The sequence below is a fragment of the Rhineura floridana genome, chromosome 3, assembly GCF_030035675.1.
Source record: "Rhineura floridana isolate rRhiFlo1 chromosome 3, rRhiFlo1.hap2, whole genome shotgun sequence".
Taxonomy (NCBI): Eukaryota; Metazoa; Chordata; class Lepidosauria; order Squamata; family Rhineuridae; genus Rhineura; species Rhineura floridana.
Genome location: NC_084482.1, coordinates 158,989,440 through 159,015,761, shown reverse-complemented (window position 1 = coordinate 159,015,761; position 26,322 = coordinate 158,989,440). Strand labels below are relative to the sequence as shown.

The following is a 26,322-nucleotide window of genomic DNA, read 5'->3' as shown; positions in this document are numbered from 1 at the left end:
TGATCATAGAACTTCTGGACCCATTTTAATATTTGCAGTTCATTTGAAAATTCTGCAAATATTGAATTATCTGGTAGTTATAGATAATCTGAAATAATTGCTACCTTCACAAATACAAAACAGAGTAAAGATACACAGAACTAATAGCAAAATTATATGGCTGCCCAGCAAGTTGATATACTTAGGATCTTCTAGGGCGAGTCTAAATCTAGCATTCAGAAAGCTCTGCATAAGCCCCGTATTAATTACCTTCAACTAATTCATATTTCCTTGGAAAAGACATTTTCCTGCACAGAACTCTTGTTTCTTGTGAGGTAAATTATAATTTCCAGCCTTCACAGCTGAATTATGGTTCATCCTTAGGCAGCACTTACCTGAGGTCTCTGCATTCTTTTGTACTGTTAACCAAAACTCGGAGCTCAGACCCCACACTCAGGTTATTCCCTGTGATGGTAATTCTGGTACCTCCTGCTTTAGGGCCAGTAGATGGAGACACAAACTTCACTACTGGATGCTAAGAAGATATAATAGGGGAATGTTAAAGTGAGACATTCATTCATTTCTTAGTCTGTAGTTAATGCCAGTAATACAGACCTACTACAAACACCAAACACCAAAGATTTTGCACGTCAAAGGTCCCACAATATTTCTCCATTGCTGCCTTATATTTATCTCCTGTGTTTTATCTAATGCTCTCATGCTGCTGTTTTTATTGTTTTATAATATTTCATTTTTGATTATTTGATATTATGAGCTGCCCTTCAGCACTTACAGTATGTGCTGAAAGGCAACATAGAAAACAAACCACACACACACACACACACACACACACACACTGGCAGGGCAGTGTTTCTCACCTGGCTTCCCAACACTGAGCATCACTGCTAGTTACCAAGGAGAGGGGTGAGGAGCGAGATGCAGTGTGGTCACGGTGGCAGAGCCAATCTGCTGCTCCTGCCGCTGTACCCTTACCTTCTGTGCCCTGCCCCTTCTCCTTTCGGTAGCCAGCAGTGATGCTCAGTTTGGGAAACCAGCTGAGCAACACTGCCCTGCCTGCCTGGACTGCTACTGTGTTCCTCACTTTCCACCAGCAGCTGCTTTTCAAACAATGCTTTTTGAACTCCACCATACACATTATTTTTGCCCTCATTTACAACTGTGCTCAAATTTGAAATCCTCTAGACTTTTCAAAGCAGTCATGTACTTGTGTTTTCAGCCATCTTTGTATTAGACTGGCAAACTTTGCCTTGATTTATAAGTAAGAATAATAATATATGTGACAGTAAAATGGAGATGAAAGTTTTTGTAGCTTTGAAGGAGCTTATCTGGAGAATAGGCGTTCTTTTCTTGGTCTTGTGAAATATTTTCAAACACCTTTTAGTTGGGTTTAATCTTGCACAGCAGAATTTAATACTGAAAGGTATCATATATGGCAACATTGCAACTCTGAAGGTGTCTTTTTATAGAAAAATACTGGGATAAGTAGAATGGTTTGAGAGCCTTTTAAAAAGCATTTAGATGTTTTTAAAAAATATCCTTATCCTGTGAGAAAGTTTTATGTTTATGTAAAATACTTATGAGATGAACAGGATCTCCCCACCCCACCTTAATTTTTAAATTGAAAACTAGCCATTGGCAGAAAAAGGAGGATTTGGATTAAGATTATGGTGCTATGGAAGGGGTTAAACTCTCTCCCCTGGCTGCACTTGATTTGAATTGCCCTCCAAATGCTGCTATTTACCCTAAGAGTATAATCATTTGTAATATTGTGTCTTGGATTACTGTTATTTCTGTTAATGTCAATTTATAAATTTTTATCCGTTCAGAAAAAGTTACATGCAGAATACATGAGGAATATAAGTATTCCCCCCCTACACAGCTGTGTTCTACTTACAGTTGTTTAATCCCTTTTGTGGTTGATTGTATGAAACCAAAAGCAAACCTTACACTGTATTTTATGTCACAAATGATTTTTTATTTAATTATTGCATTTAGATCCCAACTTTTTCTCCAAGGAGGCCAAGGTTATGTATATGGTTTTCTCCCTCCTCATTTAATCCCCACAATAACCCGTGAGGTTTTAATATGTTTTTAAAGAAGTTTTGTTTTAATATACTTTAAAGTCTGTTTTTATGATGCTTTAGAGTGTTTTTAGTGTTTTTGTTTGCTGCCCTGGGCTCCTACAGGGAGGAAGGGTGAGATATAAATTTAACAAATAAATAAATAAAATTACGCTGAGAGGCAGTGACTGGCTCAAAGTTAATATTTTTCAACTAAAACTTTCTCAGTCTTGGTTCTTTCTTCAAAAGGAGATGACCAATGAAACAAAATATTGTCATTGTATCAAATACTTAACATAAGAACTAGTAATGGGACCCAGATTTTTACAAAGATTTGATCCCATTCAGATATTTTGCTCTGAGTGTTCATCTACTGTGAGGAGGTCTATATAGAGGCTTCTGAAACTCAGGGAGTGGTTGCAGCTGATTGCAGCACTTGTTTACTTCTTAAACTCTTAGCCTGTACATCCTGGTATTTAGCCTCTGCTCAGTTTTGTGATTGTTGCTGGGCAAGTGGTAGTCTAGAATAATAAGGATGTGATGATGTATTTTTCCTTTTGTGGTTAATAGGAGTACCTTCAAACTACTTTCTCCTTTAGGAATGTGTCCTGACCTGAACAAAGACCTGGGAATGTTAAATCAGTCATTAAAGGAAGACTTCCATCTGAAGCCAGGGGCTCTTATTTTTCCTTCTGTGCAGGTGTTTCCTGAAGATGCAATTTCCCCTGGCACAATCAATAGTTTAAAAACATCCCCATCCTTTTAAAGTTCTCCATCACCACCATAATAGACCTGACACCATATTCTGTTTTTGTGAGCTCTGATTTGATACATTGCATCAAATGTATCAGGATGACGTAGTGTTACTATTTAAAAATTCCAAACCTGAAAGGAAGAGAACACAGGAAGCTGCCTTACACCAAATCAGACCACTGGTCCACCTAGTTCAGAATTGTCTACGATGGGCAACAGCTCTCCAGGGTTTCAGGCAGGATTATTTTTCCAATAAAAAACCAAAAATTAGTGACTCTAGTAAGAGCTAGAAACGACTTGCCACATAAGAGTATCGCTCCCTGGATTTTCCTTCTCTGCTCAAATTAACTGTCACCACATCAGAAAATTCCTCTGGAGTTTCTCCAGTCCAGCATACAATTCTGTGTTAAAAAAAAGAGAGAGATTATGACTGAGAAGGAAAACATGACTGGACTGTAAACGGCACCTTATAAAAGGTGAGCTTGATAACTGGATCAAACACTACATTCTTCTTAAAATCTTCCATCTTTACATTAAAAGCATCATTTCAGATTCCAACTAAGATTTATACAGGAGCAGAGAAGCTCCAAACGTATTGCTTCACATGCAGTTGTGTAACCACTTTCAATGGGGATGCTATTACATATAGCAACTCTGACAAAAGGGCACTTCTGGTCATAAGCACTGGAGGCACATTATTTTGCTAGGGCTGCCATATGCTAACAGCTGCCCTATTCTGCACAAAATAGGGGGTATATTGGTCTCCCCACCACCCTGTATTAAGAATACAGAGCACTTTGGATGTTTGAGGAATGTATGCTTGTCCTGTCAATGAAACAGGCATGACAAAACACTGTGCAATTAAGTGCCTACTTTGCATGAAATGGTAAGCCATGGTCAATGGCTTACTATGATTAAACAGAAAGAATGTGATCTCTTCTATTCCAAGGTGTCTATGCTTCATTGTACTTTCCTCACATAGATGCCATTGTAATGTCCAAGTATTCACATGAGGGGGAATTCATGATGGCATATCTGGTATTCACTAACAGACAAAAAACCTTGCGGTTTAAGAACATACCTATAGCTAAATGATTTCTATCAAACTTTAAAAAGCAGGGAAATTGGGCAGCTACCTGAACTCCTCTCTGAGATATTGGACTGCCCTACAAATTGGTCAAAATGCAAACACCATTTGGGTTGGTTTTTCACAATCCAATCCACTTGCTGTGTATCTTGGAAGAATTTGGTAATGTGCCTTTGAGCTTATCATGAGTGGTGGCAATGCCTGCCATCTTCAAAGATGGAGAATTACATTTTTGTATGTTCGTTGGTGTTCTTACTTTGCTTCTTTCCTGTGTTACTATTGTTTCTACAGAGAATCTAATCAGGAACATTTTATTTCCCTCATTATTCATCCTAGAAACCTGTGTCAAATTTATTTTTATTAATTGGTCAATATCATATGATAGTGAAGACAGCTTTTTGTGTTTCAAATTGGAGGTTATGCTCTACTTCTATTTTGGGTACATTAACAGTTGAATCTGAAACTGCTGTTTGATGTAAAATCAGACTGATTACAATATGTTGCTGCTTCAGCAATGACTCTAGCTGTTGGAAAAAACAATCCTGGCCTGCCCAAGATGCATGTTTTCAGCCTGCTATGTTTAAACCACTTCATTTAAAGAAAGGAGGGCATGGTCAATTAAAAACATAGAGCACACCTAGAATTTTGCTAGAATGTATTTCACCTCCCACTGTTTTATCTTGTGCAAACTGAGACACTCCTCATGTCCACTGGAGACTATTCTGCAGATAGTCAGTGCCATTACTGCACAATTTTGTTTGGAGTTTTTTTAGTGTATATTTTGCAAAGTGTTGCTGTACTTCACATATTCACAGAAATAGAAGCAAAAGAAAATGATTTCCTATAGGAAACTTCACTAAAATTGCAAAGTAAATCAGGCATATTTAAAGTGACTATCTAAACTATATCAACTGTCTTAATATTGTTGCTTCCTCCCTGCTAAAATAAGATCAGCACAGCACATGCCTTCTTTCTATTATTTGGGCTGATTTCAGGTGTTGCCACCGCTCACCATATGCTCAGAGGCAGATTACCAAATTCTTCCAAGCTACACAGGAAGTGGATTGGACTGTGAAAGACCAACCCGAACTGTGTTTGCATTTTGACAACTTTGTAGGGCAGTCCAATATCTCATAGAGGTCAGGTCTCCTGCTCCCCTGGTGCATTCACTATAGCTGCCCCATTTCCTTGCTTTTTAAAGTTAGATAGAAATATCTGTGGGCTATAGGTACATTCTTAAACCACAAGGTTTTTTGCCTATTAGTGAATTTCTCTGTTTTTTAGTTCGGGAGGTAAGAAATGGGATTCTATGCAAGTTTGCTGAGAATGGACTGATCATTTGCATGCTTATTGAGTTCAGTGGTATTGACTCCCCTGCAGTCATGCTTAGGATAGGTAAAACTGACCACAGAGAATGGAGAGAGGAAGAGGAGGAGGAGGGGGATGGGAGCAGGCAAAAGGGGAGGAAAAGGGCAGGTTTGATCGTTTGCATGTTTATTGAGTTCAATGGAATTTACTCCCGAGCAATCATGCTTAGGATAGGTAAAACTGACCAGGGGGGGAGGGCTGAAGTGGGCAGAGGAGGAGGAAGAAGGAAGAGGGGAGGGGAAGGAGGGTCTGACCATTTGCATGCTTATTGAGTTCAACAGGATTTACTTCTATGCAATCATGGTTAGGATAGGTAAAACTGACCATGGGGGAGGGGGAGAGGAGAGGAGAGGGAAGGAGAAAGGGAGGGGAGCGAAGGAGAGGGAGGGGCAAAGGAAGGGGGAGGAGAAGGGTAGGTTTGATCATTTGCATATTTATTGAGTTCAGTGGTATTTACTCCCATGCAATCATGCTTAAGATAGGTAAAACTGACAATGGGGAGGGAGGCATGGAGTGGGCAGGGGAGGAGGAAGGGAGAGGGGAAGGAGGGGAAAGGCAGGTCTGATCATTTGCATGCGTATTGAGTTCAGTGGGATTTACTTCCGTGCAATCATGGCTAGGATTAGGGTTGCCAGGTTCTTGGCCTGAGACTGATCCTGTATCTTTAGGAGAGGATAAAGTCAGCCAAGTGCAGGTGTTCTTGCAACTCTGTAATGGGAAAAACCACAAGGTGGAATTCTCCCTTCCCCCTGCCCAACTTTTAAAGATACAGAAGACCTCTTGGTTGCCAGGCCCGCCCTGAGCAGGACAGGTTTTTCCCATTACAGAGTTGCAAGAACACCTGCACTTGGCTGACCTTCTCTTCTCCTAAAGATACAGGATCAGTCTCAGGCCAGGGACCTGGCAGCCCTAGCTAGGGTAGGTAAAACTGGCCATGGGGGAGAGAGGGAGGAGGGGGAGGGAGGGGCAAAGGGAGAGGGAGAGAAGGGGCAAGAGGGAGGGGATAGGAGGGAGGAGAAGGGAGGGTCGGTTTGATCATTTGCATGCTTTTTGAGTTCAGTGGGATTTATTACTGTGCAATCATGTTTAGGATAGGTGAAACTGACCCGGGGGAGGGGCAGGGAGGGAGGGGAGGAGATTGGGTGGGTGGGCAGAGGGGAAGCCCCTTTCCTTTCCAAAACATTGTGAACAGTATCATTGCTTTTCAGTGTTTCCCCCACCTTTTTATTCTACAGCAGGCACATGTAACTTCCTACCCAAATTTAAACCAAAGCTGTCCCTGGCCACATCCACATCAGACCTTTATTTCACTTTAGATAGTCATGGCTTCCCCCAAAGAATCCTGGGAAGTGTAGTTTGTGAAGGATGCTGACAGTTGTTAGGGGATACTCTGTTCCCCTCACAGAGCTTCCATCAGCGCGGCTGACTATTAAACCACTCTGGCCACTGGAGCTCTGTTAGGGGAATAGGAGTCTCCTCTCAGCACCCTTCACAAACTACACTTCCTAGGGTTCTTTGGGGGAAGCCATGACTGTCTCAAGTAAAATAAAGGCCTGGTGTGGGTGTGGCCCAAATTAGGCAAGCCCAGCAGCTGTGGGTATGGTTTTTAGAACACTGACAGTTGGTTCTTACTGAGCATGCCCAACATTATCATTGAGTTCCAAAAAAATTCTTAAATTAATTAAAATCAGCCAGGCATTTTTTTAACCTTTAAACTGTAGAAGATGAAGGTCAGAGTACGGGGCAAGGCCAGTAACAGGATGACAGGTACTCAGTGAACATGGCTGATTTTTAATTAATTTCAACAAGTTATGAGAACTCTGACAGAAAAAAGTCAAAAAGGGGTCTGGGTTTTCTCTCTCTCTTTTTAGACTTTGAACTCTTGATTCTCTCTGACTGTTTTGTGTATTGCCATGAAAATTTACAGGGTTGTTAAGCAAGCATTTCTGAGTCCAGGATTATAGGTTTTGTAAGGTTTTGTTTTGAAATGAGCTTATGGGAAACATCAGAATGGCATGGGGGGTATTTTCAATTTAACATTGCAGAACGCAAAAAATCCACACTGGCTATAGTATACAGCCACTCTTGTGGCTGTATAATAAGGTAAGTCTCAAGAAAGAGGCATATACAGTCTCCTTATGTTAAGTGCAGACTAGCCTAGTACAAATTATTTACTAATCCTTTTCTGTTCATGATGGACTGAGCTGGGAAGGAATACACCATTGTTCATGAGATGCAAGGAGGAGTTTAGAATTTTGGAGTGACTCTCTGAGATTAAAGCAGGAGTCTGCTGAGTTGATTCTTATTTACAGTGACTGACAGTTATTTTTTAAACTTTGTTTTTTGTGATCAAACTATATATTTTGTATTACTTGAAAATGCAAACATCATTAAATTCTTATGCTTTATATCTTATTAAAAGTCACTCACTTTCTTGTTTCTGGCCAAGTATGCAATTTGCTCAGGGACCAAAAAGAAAGCACAAATAACTAGATGTTTTTATTAGTAGTAAATGATACTGTATCACTGAACACTAAAGCCAGGATCATTCAGGCCATGGTATTCCCGATCTCTATGTATGGATGTGAAAGTTGGACAGTGAGAAAAGTGGATAAGAGAAAAATCAACTTATTTGAAATGTGGTGTTGGAGGAGAGCTTTGTGGATACCATGGGATGCAAAAAAGACAAATAATTGGGTGTTAGAACAAATTAAACCAGAACTATCACTAGAAGCTAAAATGATGAAACTGAGCTTATTATACTTTGGACATATAATGAGAAGACATGATTCACTAGAAAAGACCATAATGCTGGGGAAAACAGAAGGGAGTAGAAAAAGGGGAAGACCAAACAAGAGATGGATTGATCCCATAAAGAAAGCCACAGACCTGAACTTACAAGATCTGAACAGGGTGGTTCACAACAGATGCTATTGGAGGTTGCAGATTCATATGGTCGCCATAAGTCGTAGTCGACTTGAAGGCATATAACAACAACAAATGATACTGTGATTTAGACATGGCAGCACCCTCTACTTGAAACTTGTATGGTATGTCTTTACCAACAACTTTTCTGCTTTAATTAATTTTTAGTATTTTAATTTGTGCCTTGTTGTCCCAGTGCTGCTGTTTGTGCATTTCTTGCCTAGACCTGCATTTTCCCATTGGGTCTTCAGATAATTGCATTCATAAACAACAACTAAAATCTGAAAATGTACACAGACAATTCTGTGCCCTATCATACTGTAGGATGCAAAAAACGGAGAAAGTGGGAGGAAGGGGTCATCCATAGGATAATGCAGCAGTCGTCATTTTTCAAGACTGGAAATGCCTCCTTCACAAGCACCTCTGTAAGTGGAGATTATGATTATTTTAAAGAGTCTTGTGTTAAAGTGGAAAAAGTGTAACAGTGGCTGTGGTGAGGGACATTTTGGAATGCTAATTCAAGACAGTACAAGGAACACAGTGGGAAGGTTAATAGTTAATGAGACACTACCCAGAAGTGTCTTGTGGGGGGGGGCACCATATTAACTTCCCAATGGGTCATTGTTGCTGACCGGGAGGAAGTGAGGTCACTGCAATACAAATGCAGCAGTAGAGCCAATCTCCTGTTCCTGCTGGTGCATTTGCACTGTATAAACCTCCCCAATGCCTCACCTCTCTCCCTCCGGGTAAGCAACAGCAATCCACCTGCCAGGAAGCTAGCCTAGTGGCTCTGCCCCACTCAGCAAGCCACGTCTACTTGTAATTCAAAGAAACCCCATATTAGGAAATTAATAAAGTATACATTATACCCACTATTTGCACTGTATAAGGCAGCCTTTCCCAACCAGTGTACCTCCAGATGTTGGACCACAACTCCCATCAGCCTCAGCCAGCATTGCCAATGGCTGAGGCTGATGGGAGTTGTGGTCCAAGAACATCTGGAGGCACACCGGTTGGGAAAGGCTGGTATAAGGCATTCAATCATATGAAAGACAACTGGTGCACACACACTTTAAATAAAGAGCACCTATGGCTTGCCAACACATTTCCTCCTTTTCCTCAGGTGGAAATAACTTAATAATTTCCTTACCCACTTTCCCTGAACTGTTCATGATGGATAATTTCTATTTCTTTCAAAATTAGATGTTGTTTATTGACAGTATGTCTCCAGGCATAGTCATTCTAGATCTGCTGATCTTGGTGGCCTTGGTTCATAGCCTCCTATCACCGTTCCCCCATGAAATTTCTCCTAGGTTTTGTGGATGATTTCATTCCAAAGTAACTGCAGACAATCACTCAACTGGTCTCTGAAGCCTGTCCAGCAGAGATAACGAAGACAACTTCACAAAAATTATGTGAATGTGAAGTTGGTGAAAGGTTTGACAGCACTGCAGAAGTTTTCCAGTTGTCTTAGAAAGAGCTACAGCATGTGTAGCAGCTGTGCAAATTTTGATCACACTTGTCACCCTACCCTGCTGAGGGCATTGGTAGGAGACAGGAGGGGCCTTAGAATGTTGTGGAGATTAATTCCTTGGCACAGACAGCTAACTAGTTAGTACCTGCCATTTCACTGTTTGTTCACAGGAAGAATTTATCTTATGGTTAACTTCACCTCTGGAGATGAATGTGTGTATGACTAAAAACAAAACAAGACAGATACGACCTAAAGTAATTTGCAGTTATGTAGCTACCCCAGGCAGAAGTCCTTAGTAGAGGAAACAATTCACAAAAACAGCCTGAGAATCCTAGAATGTGAATGCTCTGAGTTGAAGTTATTGCCATGGAATAAATTCCTTGTGTGTGTGTGTGTGTGTGTGTGTGTGTGTGTGAATCATTAATGAGTTTCAATATGTAACATGCAAAAATGTGCCCTTTTTGGAAATGAGCTGACTCAAGAGTCAGTTTGTTTCACTGTGTCAGAAAGCAAACAGTAGCAGCAACTATTAGCAATCAGGAGGGTAGTGAATAATTGAATATCCTAAATTTACACATGCATGTGCATCCATTGAAATGTTTATATGCTCATACCAAGCCATCACATTCCTGATCTCTGAAGAAAGACCACTGGAAGCTGAAAGCTGAAAAGGAGGAAATAAATGATCACAATCCCTTCCCTTTCGCTTGCTTTTAAATCATTCAGCCTGAGTTACTCACTCCTCTGAGACTATATATCTGTCCTGGAGCGGTGAACATTTCACATTCCCTATTTTGACAGCGTTAAAGACATCACTGAACCGACGGCCGAGATTTCTTCCTCGTATTGTGAGCAGAGTTCCTCCTTCTAGGGGTCCATTCAGGGGTTCAATCTGTGAGTTCAAAGGGAACTTGATGTGAGTGGGTTAAAACAAAGAGGTGTGTGTAGGGGGGAGGAACATTCACTTTTATTCCTGTCTGGGTATGAACATACATTTTATGTCTCCTATTCTTCTACAGAAGAAAAAAAAAATTCTTGGTCCAATAAACAAGTCACATGCTTAAGATTCATACCCTGCTTCATTTTTGTAACCAGTAATAGTTTATAATTCAACAGTGCCTTTCATAACATATAGAAATAATTTCATACACTACTGAAAACACAGCTGTCAGTACTCAGTAGGGATTCATGGGACAGTGAAGGCAGGGTGGCATCGTATAGCTGACTTTCAAACGATAAGCATTACTGCCGTTTACAGAGAAGAAGGGGGTGAAGCATGGAGAGTTCAGCGGGATGTAGGTGTGGCGGTGGAGCCAATCTGATGCTCCTCTGGCTGCACCACGCTGTGCTCCCCACGTCTCGTCTCCCCCCTGTAAGTGGCAGCAGCACTTGCCATTCGGAAGCCAACTGCACAATGCTGCCCTCCCTTCAGTGTCCCACTGACCACTCCAATCAGAACTTTAAACATTTTGAACAACAGTTTAAGGGAGTGAAAACTAGTAAGATCAGTGGAAAATGTAGTTATACTATAAACTCTTTGTGTTGAGAGCAGTCATCACAATTCTTTGCACAATTCTTAAATATAGGGTTGGGCTCTCTAAACAACACCAAGAGGAATGAAATATGAATGATAACAGCTGTAAGTGGGCTATTTGTTCCTTGCCTTTTCATATACTGACCTACCATTGATTCAGAGATAAAATTGCCTAATAATTAATTACCCGGGTTTTTTTCATTTAAAGACTGCTGCAAAAGAATTACAGGTTGTTGGTTTTTTTAAAAAAAGTTTGTCATTTATCCATCTATGTCATTTATATACTGACCAATCAACAATGACCTCTGGGAGGTTAATAGCTATAGTCTACAATGACATTTTATTGCAGATTCAGGAGAAATTTTATTTGTCACCATTTATTCTGCAGTCACTCACAAAGCCACTTTGATTTCACAGGACATCTGGTCTAGCTTAATGCCTTACATTTAGAAAGAGCCTTTTTAATTGACAAACCTATCAAACTAAATAAAGCCGCACAGGAACAGCAGCCTTCCTTCCCCAAAGTACAGTTAGGGAAGCTGCAGCTCACCATTCACTGTAGCTGCTGCCAACATAACGTGACGTAAGCCAAGGGGCAGAAGGTCAAGAGTGGAGGCTCCTTCTTCCGCCAAGCTGCTTAGGGCTGATAATGTCCCCTTACTAAACTCATTGCCCCTTTCCCATAGACTTGCAGTTGTCCTCCTCCCCCACAATACAACTCTGTAGACACTAAAGAAAAGCTTGTTTGTTTTTTGAAATGGAGGATTTGGACTGAATGTACAGTATCTGCTAAGAAATAGCATTGCAATCCTGTGACATGCTGTAACCTTAGTTCTTGTGGTTTGTTTTCAGTTCTTGATTTTGGCAGAGAGCAGGAGGCTAGGTTTCCCACACCTAGGAGAGAGACAGGCTCTTTAGCATTTCCTGTCCATTGTCAGGCCTAAGACACTGGAACTGTAGATGTTAACAATAAAATAGCTATTTGATTATGAATGCAGTAGGAACCTACCCATCCTGACCTCTTCAGTTTTAAGAGGGCCTCCCTGGATCCTGAGGTTTTTTTGGGCTTTTTAAAAATAACTGCTGCCCAATCATAAGTATCCCTTTCATTGTTTGTTTGTTTATGTATTAAATGTATATCTCGTCCTTCTTCCCAATGGAGCTCAAGGCAGCAAACAAGAAATGATGAAACAACATTTTAAAACCCACAAATCAAGACATCCTGTCTTGATGGTATATTGTAATTTTGTGTTTTAAACAACGTTTTGTAAAAAACCCTGGGATCCTGATTGGATGAAGTGCGGTTTAAAAGCCAAATAAGTACATGAATACATATATCTACTAAATATGTTCTCTAGGATGGCTACTCTATTGATTTTTACCTGTTCCCTTAGGGCTGCTTTATATAAGTTTATATGGATATCAGTTCTGTGAAGGAAACTCTATGTATTCCACCTGCAGATTATGGCTAGTGACAAGAGCATGCAGATCTATTTCACCATACCTATATCCCCATACATGATAATGCAGACACATGCACATTCATTGTGTGCATCTGTAAGCATGTGGGTATACAAAATGTACTACATTTATATGTTAGCCATTTATTTTGTGTGAAATTGTCTTAAGGAATTATTCAAATGCACTTTTTATATTCTATGCAAGCATTACAGCCTCCTGCTTGACTGTTTGTCTATATTTCAAGTTTAGGATCCATGTTTAATTCTTCCATACTTAAAAGTGCTCGATGTTTAGTTGGATTAAGCCCAATGTTTGGAAGTTCAAACCAATATGTAGATATAACTTTGGCTCTTCTTTAAAACAGAAATAATCCAACACTCCACTTAAGTCAACAGCACAATTCCTACCAGTTCTAATGGAAATCCAGGATTTCTATAATTACATAAAAGGGCCTTCTCAGCAGTGGACCTCAAGCTATGCAATTTGATTTGAGAATCCTTTTGAGATTCAGCAGGCACATCCCTTGCTGTGTTTAAGTGCTCCAGGAGACCTATTTTTTTCTCTGTGGTCTTTGTTGGTTAGTATACATTGGGGTTTTAAAACTGGCATTATATGTTGTGGCCTTGATGAATTTATTGCTATTTTTGTGTTGATTCTAGGTATTAGTATTGCTTTGGAGTGGATATTTTAGATATTTTTATATTGTATTTTTGGAAATGTATTTTTATAATTATCTTTAAGCTGCGTTGTGGCAACTGTTTTCAAAAAGTGGATTATAAATCAAATGAATGAATTAATTAATAAATGAAAACATTTGCATCACTATATTAAATTTCCTTGATTTCCTGTATTGGTGGGGGTTGGGCTAGATGATCCTTAAAGACCCTTTCAATTCTAAATCCCACATTACAGGGAATATTCTATTTGAAACTTTTGTGCAAGATTTTCATTGTTCACTAAGTAATCCCCTAGCATGCCCCACTTGCATTATCAGTACTTTTCTATCATTTACATAATTTACATGACCTAATGTATCTGCTGTAAAGACCAGAATACAAGTCCCTGTCTCACCATCCATTACTGACAACAAATGCCTGTTTCCTGTGGCAGAATGACATTGAGCAGAGTTTCTCTTTCTGTATTGTACCCAAGTCTTACCTTCCTGATCTCAGGAGGAGGACATGTGCCTGGAATCTGGAGGGACTCAGTGTTTAGTCTGCAACTGGAACTACTCTCGCTCCAAATGCACTGGTGACCCGTATCTTCTCTCCCAAGACACTGAGAACAGTCAGCACTTCCAGTTGCACAATTATAAATCTCCACTAAAAAAAACCACAAAGATGACAAATATCCTAAGATGGAAGCATACATAATTTTGTGTGTGCAAATGTCCCCCTCCCAGGGCAATACAACGTTTCCAACAGCAAAGCAGAAGAGTTTCGACATACAACAACTGAAAGAGTTTTGGCTGTAGTCGTAAAGATTTCCCAGAAGTTCTGGGCACTCATTCCCACTGCAACATAATTTAGTACTTAAAAATCCGTTTGTCAATTTGTGCAACATTCTTCTAATTCTAAATATCCACATGAGAGACAGCTTTGCACAGCTGACTACATCTAGTTAGTAAAAACTTCAGTTTACAATGATGAACAATTATCGTTACAATGCTCAGCATTATGCATATATTTCACCATCCTTCTCTCAAGTGGGAATCTTTTTACTTCTCTTATTTCTGCCTGTCCTTGTTTCACTGTCTTCTTACAATCTTTATTAGTGCAGGAATGGAGAACCTGTGACCTTCCAGATGTTAAAACTCCACCTCCCATCAGACCCAGCTAGTATGCCCAATAGGATGATAGGAGCCAATAGCATCTGGAGGACCACCTCTGCATTAAAGCATGAAAGGATTACCTGCTTCCTAAATTTTGGGCCTTTTGGCCCTGAAACATGGGAATTCCATTAATGAACAGAATGTGATTTCAGGTAACATTTTCATCACATGCTGTAGAACAAAATTAAATCATGAAGAAAACAATAACCAAATGAAAGAGAGAGAAAAGATCTGGATTAATGGTTGGGGGAAACATAATACAGAATAGAGTTTCAGCCAAACTAGAGCCCTATCACAATGAAAACATAAGAAACTGACTTTTACAGCAAAAACGTAAGACTTCTGAATCAAAGCAAAGACCCAGTATTCTGTACCAAACAGTGGCATTGTGCATTGTGATCAGCATTTTGCATGATTTGTATTTGGCAAATAGCTACCTGAATTTATTATTTATTTATTATTTCAATTTATATACCGCCCTTAGCAGAATAGCTCATAGAATGATTGCATTCAGCATGTTGTGATCAGTGTGAAAGGCTGGATGTGGGCTAACAAACTGAAACTTAATCCAGACAAGATGGAAGTACTGCTGGTCAAGGGAAAACTGCATCAGGGATGGGGATGCACTCCCCTTGAAGGAGCAGGTCCGCAGTTTGGGAGTCCTCCTGGATCCTGCCCTGCTGCTTGAATATCAGGTGGCTGTAGTAGCCAGGAGTGCTTTTGGCCAACTCAAACTGGTCTACCAGCTGCGTCCATTCCTGGAGGCAGTTGACTTGGCCACAGTGACAAATGCATTGGTGACATTGAGGCTTGATTACTGTAATGCACTCTATGTGGGGCTGCCTTTGAAAATGGTACTGAAATTGCAGATGGTTCAAACTGCAGCAGCCAGAATGTTAACTAGAGCACGGCGCAGGAAGCATATCACCCCTGTGCTTTATCGACTCCACTGGCTCCCAAATTGTTTCCGGGCCCAATTCAAAGTGCTGGTTCTGACCTTTAAAGCCCTAAACGGCCTCGGACCAATGTACCTGAGGGTCCGCTTATGCCCATATGTACCTGCCCGGGATTTAAGATGATCTGCCTCTGGTCTCCTCTGCGTGCCTGGAGTGAAAGATGTTAGATTGACAGGCACGTGTGAGAGAGCTTTTTCAGCTGTGGCCCCCAAGCTTTGGAATACTCTACCCCAAGAAGTTTGCTCTGCTCCCTCTGCTGGTTTTCCAGAGACTTCTGAAAATGATCTTGTTCCAGAGAAACTTTGAGAGGGACTGAAGGTAGAGCCTGACACTGATTTTATGCCTTCTACGTTAAATTTTACCTTTGTAGTCCCTTTAGTACCAATCCCTATATATATGTATATATGTGTGTGTGTATATGTATGTATGTGTGTGTGTGTGTATAGTATTTTATGTATTTTAATTGTATTTTATGAATTTTAATTTATTTTAATGTTTTTGTGATTTTACTGTTTACAATTTTATTATGTACATGTTTGATTTTACTTTTGTAAGCCGCCCTGACTGCTCTATTATAGGGTAGAAGGGCGGGATAGAAATATTTTAAATAACAATAACAATAATAATAATATTACATCTAATAGCTGTTTATAGATTTAACCTCCATGAACAGGGCCTGATTCATACAACATGCTAAGCCAAACCTTGGCTTAGTGGGACTAGGTGAATGTACCATTGGTCTCACCTGAAAGGTGATTTTCATAGGAAGGGGCCATCACTGTGGGAATAGTTCCACCTATCGTGCGAAGGCAAGAATGTTTTTGAAGTCAAGACTAGGGACGTCATGCCCCTCCCACTCTCCAGTTCATTCGTAGCGAGTCTAAAAGAGATATCTAAAAATACAAGAACAAGGCCAACAGGCCCGCCAGGAAAATAACATAATAGTCACATGCATAACAACATGACTCTAACCTAACTACATAACATAACAGAACTAAAAGTCTTGACTTCACTCTTACATTTAAATATAATATGGAAACAATAACATATAACCCATTGATAAAATCACTAGTCATCCTCCAACTGGGAGGGTCGTGATGGCCCCTTCCTATGAAAATCACCTTTCAGGTGAGACCAATGGTACATTTTCCATAGGAAGTGGGCCATCACTGTGGGATGTACCAAAGCAACCCATATAGGGAGGGACCACCCACATGTTAATCCTCATTAAGAACCTGTTGCAACACTCGTCTGCCAAAAGAAGCATCAGCAGAGGCATAACGATCAATTTTATAATGTCTTATAAACGAGTGTGGGGAAGACCAGACTGCGGCCCTACAAATATCGGCAACAGGAGCATTAGTAGCAAAAGCAGCCGAAGTGGCAGCTGACCTAGTAGAATGAGCTGTTATACTAGCAGGAACTGGCAGCTTCAGGGACTCATATGCTAAGGTAATGCATGCCCTTAACCAACGGGATAAGGTAGGATTGGATACTTTATGCCCCATAGACCCTGGATGAAAGGATACAAACAGAGACTCCGTTCGTCGAATCTCTTGGGTCCTAGACAGGTAGGTCTTGAGAGCCCTCCGGACATCCAACGAATGCCAAGCCTTCTCGAGCGGATGGGTAGGATTCGGGCAAAAGGAAGGCAAAACAATGTCCTGGTTGCAATGAAAAACTGAATCGACCTTGGGACGAAAGGAAGGGTCAGTCTTCAGCACAACAGAGTCCTTATGGAAGACGCAGAGGTGTCTAGCGGAAGACAATGCGCCCAACTCCGAAACGCGTCTGGCAGATGTGATTGCAATCAGAAACAGGACCTTGAAGGACAGAATACGTAGGGGCACAGTTCTGATGGGTTCAAACGGAGGGCGTTGCAAAGCCTGCAGAACTTTCGGCAAACTCCATGAGGGGAACCGATGGACAACAGCCGGAGAGCGTAGGGCGACTCCCCTCAAAAAACGTTTGATGAACGGATGTGAGGAAATATGATCTCCAGGAGAGGACACTGAGAGAATGGATGACAGAGTAGACGCATGTCGACGTAGAGTGTTGGGTCGAAGTCCCATCATAAAGCCACTATGGAGAAATTGGAGCACCTGGTGCACATTGGCCTGGGATGGATCGTGGTGGTGGGACTGACACCACTTGGAGAAAGCCACCCAGGTATGTTGATAAATGCGAGTGGTACATGGTCTTCTCGAGGCCAAAATAATATCAATCACAGCGTCAGACAGTCCAGCTGACCTCAAGTGTCTCCGTTCAAACGCCACGCTGTTAGATTGAGCCAAGTAGGGTCCTGGTGCAGTACTGGACCCTGGGATAAGAGGTCTGGCGTTACTGGAAGTGTCCAAGGGTCCATCATTGACATTGCCAGAAGATCTGAGAACCACGGACGGCGTGGCCAAAATGGTGCTATCAGAACCAGCTGTGCCCTTTCGGTTCGCGCCTTCCTCAAGGTTTTGGCTAACAATGGTATGGGAGGAAAGGCGTACAATAGACCGTCTGGCCATGGTGTTGTCAGAGCATCCACTGCTTCTGCTGTTGAGTCCAGGTATCGGGCAAAGTACCTGGGAAGCTGGCAATTGTGACTGGAAGCAAACAGGTCGACTGAGAGGGCGCCGAACCGACACTGGAGACGATGGAAAATGGCTGGATGAAGTTTCCATTCTCCCGGGAAGACCTGTTGTCTGCTGAGCCAGTCTGCTGTCACATTCAAAATCCCTTTGAGGTGCTCTGCTTTCAGGGATTGTAGATGTTGTTCTGCCCAGACAAAGATGAGGGAGGCTAAGTCCTGCAGAGGACGAGACCTGGTGCCCCCTTGTCTGTTCAAATGTGATTTTACACACGTGTTGTCTGTTCGAATGAGCACATGATGCAAAGGGAACAGAGACTGAAAATGACATAGAGCCAAGTGGACAGCCTTTAGTTCCAGCCAGTTGATGCTTCGAGCTCGCTCTGCGTTGGGCCAAACCCCCTGAACATACTGGGAGTTGCAGTGGGCTCCCCAACCTATGAGGCTGGCGTCTGTGGTCACGACGGTTCTGCGGGGTTCTCTGAACGACGTGCCCTTGGAGAGGTGTTGAACCTTGGTCCACCAGCGGAAGGAGAGGCGCAGAGCGGGGCTCAAACGAACTTTGCGATGGTTGGAGCTGGCAATGTCTTTTTGAAAAGGCAACAGAGTCCACTGAAGGGGCCGAGTGTGAGCTCGAGCCCAGGGCACAATGTGGATTGTGGAGATAAACATCCCGAGCGCTCTGGCGAGAAGCATGACGTCTGCGGATGTTTGTTGCATCAGGGACCTTGCGATGCTTGTGATGGCAGTGATGCGATCTGGAGACAGGAAGACCATTGCCTGCAGGGTGTCCAACATTGCCCCAAGATGTAGTAGGCGTTGGGTTGGTTGGAGATGGCTTTTGTCGAAGTTGACCAGCCAGCCGTAGGTCTGCAAAACATTGAGGGTGATCATTAAATGATGATGAGCCAGCTCTTCAGATTTGGCCCGTATAAGCAGATCGTCCAAATATGGGTAGATATGAACCCCTTGGGTCCGAAGGTAAGCCACTAGGATGAGTAGCACCTTGGAAAATACTCTTGGAGCAGAGGAGAGGCCAAATGGCATCGCTCTGTATTGAAAATGTTGGTGGCCAAAGGCAAACCGAAGAAACTTTCTGTGGGCTATGCAAATGGGTACATGGAGATACGCTTCCTTAAGGTCGATAGAAGCCAGGAAGTCTCCTTCATGCAGACTCTCGGTAATGGAATGGAGAGATTCCATTTTGAACCTGCGGTATGTTACAAAACGGTTGACAAACTTGAGGTCCAATACCGCCCTCCAAGATAAATCTCGTTTTGGCACAGCAAATAGGAGGGAGTACACCCCTTCCGATCTCTCAGTTGTGGGAACTGGCTCTATTGCCGCTATGTGCAAGAGGTGATGTATAGCTGTCTGCATGATGTTGTGCCTGGCTGGTGCCCTTGGGCAAGGAGACGGGTGGAATCTGTCTGACGGGGTTGCCCAGAACTCTATGGTATAGCCATAAGTGAAGAGGTCCCTGATCCAGGGGACCGTAGTAAGGCGCAGCCATCGATCTCCAAAATTAAGTAATCTGCCACCTATGGGGATGGCGTTAATACTACTTGTGTAGGCGAGGACCTCCCCTATATGAGGACGATGAGTTGCCCCTGCGCCCTTGGTACTGACCTCTGCCCTGGGGGCGTCGGTTCCAGGAGCCCCTGAATGCGTTGGAATCATAGGGTCTGAAATCGCGGCCTCGTCCTCCTGGTCGCGTTCCTCGAAAGGGCTGGTTAGAACGAAAGGAGGGAAATCGCCTGAGGGGCCTGTGGTCGATGTTCTTGATTGTGGCTAGAACCGGTTTGTGGGCGTCTTTTGGATCAACCAGAACTGCCTTTAGAGCTTCCTCACCGAAGAGTAGAGATCCGGAGTAAGGAGCCTTGGACAGGTTCAATCTAGCCGCTGAATCAGCTTGCCAGTGGCGAAGCCAGAGGGTGCGACGAGCGACTATTTGAGTCGTCATGGCTCGTGCCCCTAATTGGGTGGCATCCAAAGTGGCATCAGCCACAAAGGCTGCTGTCTTACGTAACTTCAATAGTGCTCTTTTGAAGGCGACAGGATCAGGGTTATCGTCCTCTAGAAGGTCATCCAGCCACATCATAGATGCTCTGGAGAAGATGGAGGCTGGGGCAGAGGCACGCATGGCTAGGGCAGTGGCCTCGTGGTTCTTGCGGAGGGCGAAGTCTATTCGACGTTCAGTAGTATCTTTTAGGTGGGATTCCCCTTCCCTGGGCAAGATAGATCGTGAAACGAGGCGAGCGATCGGTTCATCTATGCCAGGGACATCTAACTTGGTGGCGAAGTCTGGGGCTAGGGCGTAAAGTCTGTCAGCCATGTTCTTGAAGCGTCGAGCTTTGAGTGGGTGGGCCCATTCTTCGGAAGCTAATTTGGCAATTGGGTCCGGCACCGGGATGTAGTGTTCAGTAGGTGCAGGGGATTTGAGGACCTTGGCCCCTTTGAGAGTTGGAGCGGACGAAGTTGAGGGCGCAGTCTGGAGACCAAGGGTATGAAGTACCCTACGTGCGAGCGGTTGGTAATCTGAGGTATTGAACAAGCGATACGATGTATCCTCCTCATGATCTGAATAGTCGCTCCAGTCGTCTCCTTCAACATGGTCAGTGAAAGTTAACTCCTCCGCATACGAGGCTTCGTCAGTACATCTGCCTCTGGCTAAATCGAAGGGATCTGGCGAGCAGGAAGGATGAGCAGCATGGAACGCGCGTTGGTCCATGTTGAGTGGGGGTCTGGCAGGAACCTGTGGTAGTGACTGCATTTGTGTGAAATAAGCCAGCATGGCTTGGAGTTGGGAGAGGAAATCAGGAGACAGCTGCAGACCAGATGTGTGAGATGTATGTGCCTGGTGGGCTATTGGAACAGATGTCTGAGGCGGTAAGCCAGAGGTAGGTTCGTTAGGCGAACCGTGAGGGGGAAAGCCAACAAACTCTTCCTCGTCAGAGGCAGGAGCAGGAGAATGGAAAATATCACTTATGTGTGTCTGTGCTGTGGTGGTTGTTGGCACAGAGACATAACGAGGGCGCTTTGGTTTACTATGGCTGGAAAGATGTTTTGTCTTAGCCAGTGCTTTGGCATGTCTGGTCTTAGACGTGTTAGTATGTTGTGGCTTGGCTGATTGTGGCATGTCTGGCTGATCTGGCACCATGTGTGTTGATGGTGACATGCCTGGCTGTTCTGCCATCTTATATGAACCTGGGTGCAGTACACTGCCACGGAGGGGGCAGGATGTAAAGACCCGAACTGGCACAGCGTACTACCACGGAGGGGGTAGGATACACTGGCAGATGGCGAATGCACTGCCACAGAGGGGGCAGAATGCACAGAGGTATCAACGTTAATATAATATAGGCTGTTTTAGAGTTGGCACACTCAGATTAGTGCTGTAGGCTGGGTTTTTGGCTTGTTCACGGCCCCATAGGGGGCAGGATATGTAATGTAAATCAGATTTAGTACAAGTCAGCCACTGATATTAAAGCTCCAGCCTTGATAATGTAATCCAGCCACTAGGATTAAAGCTCCAGCCTTGATAATGTAATCCAGCCACTAGGATTAAAACTCCAGCCTTGATAATGTAATCCAGCCACTAGGATTAAAGCTCCAGCCTTGATAATACAATCCAGCCCACTAGGATTGGAGCTCCAGCCTTAATAATACAATTCAGCCACTATGATTACAGCCACAGTAAAAATGTGTGTAAATCAGCCTTGTGTAAATTTGTCAGCAGCACATATACACAAACATACAGATAGATAGCCTGCAGGGGAGGTATCCGATGCTTAAAAAATGGTAACGAAAAAGGCGGGAATTTTGAATTTCAAAAAATGGCGCCCAGAAAAACGGGCGGGAAAAAAACGATCAAAAGGGAGCTGAGGAAGAAGGAGCAATGGCGGCCGTCGGAAGCGAACTGGGAGAAGGGCTGCCCAGCACGGACTCGCCGAAAGCCGCAGTAGCGGCTCTGGAAAAACTCTGGAAGGGCAGGTAGAGGCAAAAAACGGCAGCCGCCGCAGAGAGAGCCGCAATAGCGGTCTGTAAAGCCCTTCGCAGTGGGATTTAAGCCACGTAGCGAGGGCGATCTGCGGTAAGGAGTAAGAGCGGGAGCCGCAGCTGCAAGCTCCCGCTGAGATCGGATCAGCCGCAGCCGCGGCAACGATCGGGGGGGGAAGGAGGGTGGATTCCCCTTCCCTCACAAGCGATCAAGAGATCGGATCAGCTGCAGCCGTGGTAACGATCGGGGGGGGAGGGAGGGGGATTCCCCTTCCCTCACAAGCGATCAAAAGCGATCAAAAAGAGAACCGCAGCCGCGGTCACTGAGGGAGCCCCCTGGCTACGGATACGACAGAGCCGGGGGGGGGAGGGGGCTTGAAACTGCCAAAACAAAGAGAGCCGCAGCCGCGGTCTCAGAGGGAGCCCCCAGTCAAGGAAATAAAAGAAATTAAATAGCCTTGAGGAAAGGGGGAAGAGAGCCGCAGCCGCGGTCTCTGAGGGGATCCTCAGTAGGCTAGACACAAAAAACGGAAAAAAGGAAAAAAGGTTTTAAAGAGAGAGAGACTTAGCTAAATACTACGTGAAATTCCAATCTTGTTCGTACGAAGGCAAGAATGAACTGGAGAGTGGGAGGGGCATGACGTCCCTAGTCTTGACTTCAAAAACATTCTTGCCTTCGCACGATAGGTGGAACTGTTACCCACAGTGATGGCCCACTTCCTATGGAAAATGTGTGGCCTCCCAGAGAGGAACGTACAGCTGCTTTGCTCCTTTCTGGTCCTTTTTGCTGCTGTGCCACATTAAGCTAAACCATGGTTTGGCTAAGTGTGTCATTTAAACTGGGACTCATGGTGAAGCCTTGGGTTTCAACCATGAAAAAGAAAGGCGGGGTAGAAATGTAATAAATAAATAAATAATAAATAAATATTATTTACAGCTTTAGTATTTTTATGATAAGCATTATACAATGTATAAATAATAAAATACAATAGCTGTCATTTAAAAAAACACTATATAAACATTTGTATTTAAAAACATTCTTAAATGAGTATTTAAATACATGTTTCATGATAAAATACCAGTCATTCAAAAAGAATTTCCTCTCAGTAGTGAATAAATAAAATCAGGTAACACAATATAAAAATTCAGAACATTAGAAACAATCCAGCAATCAAATAAAGTAATAATGCAAAGCTGGTCACACTTCAGAGAAATCTTGGTTAAGCAAGACTTTTTACAATTAATTAATTAATTAATGCCGCCCTGGGCTCCTGCTGGGAGGAAGGGCGGAATATAAATAAATAAATAAATAATGTACTTGACTACATATTCTGTGATAATGGGCTCCTGCTGGGAGGAAGGGCAGGATATAAATAAAATAATAAATAAATAAAAATTATACACACACACACAGACACTTCTAAATGTATTTAATGCTAAAATACTTTTAAACACATTTTAGTATGTTTCTTGATCTGAAAACTGTATTGCACAATTTAGAAGTGTGAAATTAAAACAATAATTATGTTCCAATCTCTATATTAGCCTGGGAGGTGTGAAGTAGGCCAGTTTGCTTAACAATATGGACTAAACAAAATTCTCCCTCCCTCTCGAGCTGGAAATTGCTCAAGAATGTTGGTCTCGATTACAAATATATTGCAAGAGACTGGGGTGACAGAATTAGCAGCAGAACTGTGTTTACATATTTTGTTTCTTCCCAGCATTGAAAAAGCACATTTCAAATGCTTTCTACATTGACACTGTGTTCCCACAAAAGATTCTGATGAATTCCTCCCCTCTTTGGTTTATCTGTAGATTTATATCCTTTGAACTAAATTCCATCACTGACCCTAGATGAGCCACATATTTTTGTTATGATCTCTTATTTTAATATCAGTACAGCATGATATTTACAGTACAACTCTATACATGCCTACTCAAAACCAAGTCCTACTGAGTTCAGTAGGGCTTCCTCCCATGTATGGATAGGATTGCAGCTTCAACAGATCCTATACATGTCTGCTTAGAAGTAAATCGTACTGAAATCAATGGGACTTACTCCTAAGTATATTTGTATGCAATTGCAATCTAAGCTACTGTGTATAAGCTTGGGTGACTGCACATAGCAGAATGTTTGAGGTCTGTATTGGCATACGACATTAGTCTACAAGTATACTCAGCACATACACATTTCTAACAGAATACATTAATGCTATAGAGTACACGTGTACCTATACAAAACCATGTGATGCTTCCAAGTATTTGTAGCTTGTGAAAAACTATGTATATCCACTTTCGTGCTCTTGCACTGGTTTGTGAGTAAGAATGAGACATTTGCAAGCATACAAATACAAATTACATTTCAGATATGACCTGTGTGTGCTCGTATTTATTTTTATTTATTATCTTATTTATGTACTGCTTTTTAGAGCACAATTGCCCCTTTAAAGGAGATTAAATTACAAATAAGATGGCTGAGCAGCTTGGACAGCTCCTTGAAAATTTGAACTAAAACCTGGAGCAGATTCACTGCCTCAGTGACATCAGTCACCACCCTCCACTATTTGGAACAGTTTTATGTTTTTTCTCATTGTAATGGTTTTAGCTATTTTTATAATTGTATATTATTGTAACCTCATGATGGTCAGATTAGCAAGTTTATAATAAATAAATAAATAATAAAACATGATCTGAAATTTAGTAATTTCTCTATGTCACTAACATATGCAAAGAGGTGCATTTGTTAGGTGGAGAAAAGCACCAACCAACTAAGCATTCGGAGGCTTTTCAAAGGATATTTTACCTTCTCTTACTGAGAAAAAAAGGTGAAAAATATGTTTAGAGCAAACCTGTCATCATCTGTGGGCTGTCAATGAATCTATCAGGTTTTTCCTTCAGCTGAAGATTTACTGGAAAAAGGTGCCTTTTGTCTGGTGTATGAAGCTATACAAAGAAAGTGAAATAAGAGTTATCCCGTTTACAGAAACATCAGGCGACAGTGGCAAAATCCATGTTATCTTTATAGCTGTCATCACAAAAGCATTTCTATATTACAAGATGTTTCTTGAAATATAAATTCAAATTCAGCAGGAGAAATCAGGAAAATGGGGAAAAGGTACTATTCTGTCTTTGTTGATTAAATCCCAGTAACAGAGAACCAAACCAGGGAGGAAGCCAAATTATGTTTCCCAGTTCTCTATGTGGAAACCAAGCAAACAAGGTCAACTTTAATTAAAAAAAAAAAATTCTAGTTCTCAACAATTAGTGAAAAAAGCCTGAAGCCATGAGAGCTATTGGCCCTTATGATTATCATTCAGCAGGAGTTTCTCTGTTGAACTAGTTACCCATCACTGCCCTATGCATGTTAGAAAAAACTTAAGAAACCTTGGGTTGAACTTAAGGAAATGTTGGAGTTTATGGAACTAGAACCTAGTAAACTTTGTTAGGATGATACAACTTCATGAAACAGCATGCACATGGCCTGTGACTGTCACTAATATATGCAGAGACGATGTTGGAAGAGATGAAACATACCCACTAGCCATGAACTCACCAGCACATTGCTACATTGAACTGCAGATGCATTCACCCATTGGGCCTCAAATATCCTGTCAGTTTCAAAGTGACATTCCAAAGGCATCTCCTAGACAATGGGAAGACAGGGAAGAATTTGCATAGTAATATTATCTTTTTAAACTTTTTACCAGAACACCTATTTTACTGTACTGTCATAAAGCCAATGAGCCAAATGTTGTCCCCCTCATACTGTTTATTAAAGAACGGTTCATTGGCCTCACTGGAAGGGTGGTATTCCCAGGTATCATGCCATCACGTGGGTAGTCATATCGCCATCTAGCATCCGAAGGCAGGAATGTACTGGAGTTAAGATCTGTAGTGAGCGAGCCCCTCCTGCTCCAGTTTCATTTGCGATGAGTCTGGAGAGAGACATCTTGAGAGAAATGCAACGGCCAAAAGGCCTTTCAGCAAGACAAATACAAAACTGGCCCAGTAGGGCAAACATTTCTAACGAACACGGAGATTCTAACTTAACTCTATTACCGAAATGGCAAACTTGAACCATATACTGTAGTAGGTGACATCCACATAGAAAAATCCTCCAAACGGGAGGGCCGTGATGGCAGGATACCTGGGAAAACCACCCTTCAGGTGAGGCCAATGGCCCGTTTTCCCCAGGTAGCATGCCATCACATGGGATGTACCAAAGCAGCCCCAAAAAGGGAGGGACCACCCACTGTTTACTCAGTGCTTACTCATGAGAAAGGACCTGTTGCAGAA

At 42.4% G+C, this 26,322-nt stretch overlaps 2 protein-coding genes across 3 annotated transcripts in view; both read right to left on the bottom strand.

Moving 5' to 3' along the window:
- Positions 1–26,322, bottom strand: part of PLXND1 (plexin D1) — a 252,381-nt gene that overhangs the window by 83,435 nt on the left and 142,624 nt on the right. For both annotated transcript variants that reach the window (XM_061618475.1, XM_061618474.1), the window contains exons 10-15: positions 25,580–25,669; positions 24,876–24,969; positions 13,821–13,984; positions 10,408–10,559; positions 3,115–3,214; positions 375–514 (exon numbers count right to left, since the gene is read on the bottom strand). In XM_061618475.1, coding sequence (XP_061474459.1) covers positions 375–514; positions 3,115–3,214; positions 10,408–10,559; positions 13,821–13,984; positions 24,876–24,969; positions 25,580–25,669 — 740 coding nt within the window. The remainder of the gene's footprint in view (positions 1–374; positions 515–3,114; positions 3,215–10,407; positions 10,560–13,820; positions 13,985–24,875; positions 24,970–25,579; positions 25,670–26,322) is intronic.
- On the bottom strand, positions 17,653–20,020 carry LOC133380692 (uncharacterized). Its single transcript, XM_061618473.1, has 2 exons — positions 19,657–20,020; positions 17,653–18,897 (listed from the first exon to the last, which is right to left on the bottom strand). The coding sequence occupies exons 1-2, from the start codon at positions 19,705–19,707 to the stop codon at positions 17,701–17,703; spliced, it is 1,248 nt and encodes a 415-aa protein (XP_061474457.1). The 5' UTR covers positions 19,708–20,020; the 3' UTR covers positions 17,653–17,700.

Bases quoted from the DNA above. Each gene is read 5' to 3' on its own strand.
- LOC133380692 (XM_061618473.1), bottom strand. From the start codon at position 19,707: ATGATTCCAACGCATTCAGGGGCTCCTGGAACCGACGCCCCCAGGGCA. The intron at 18,898-19,656 runs GTCAGTACCAAG...AATGTTTTGCAG, and splicing joins CCGACGCCCCCAGGGCAGAG to ACCTACGGCTGGCTGGTCAA.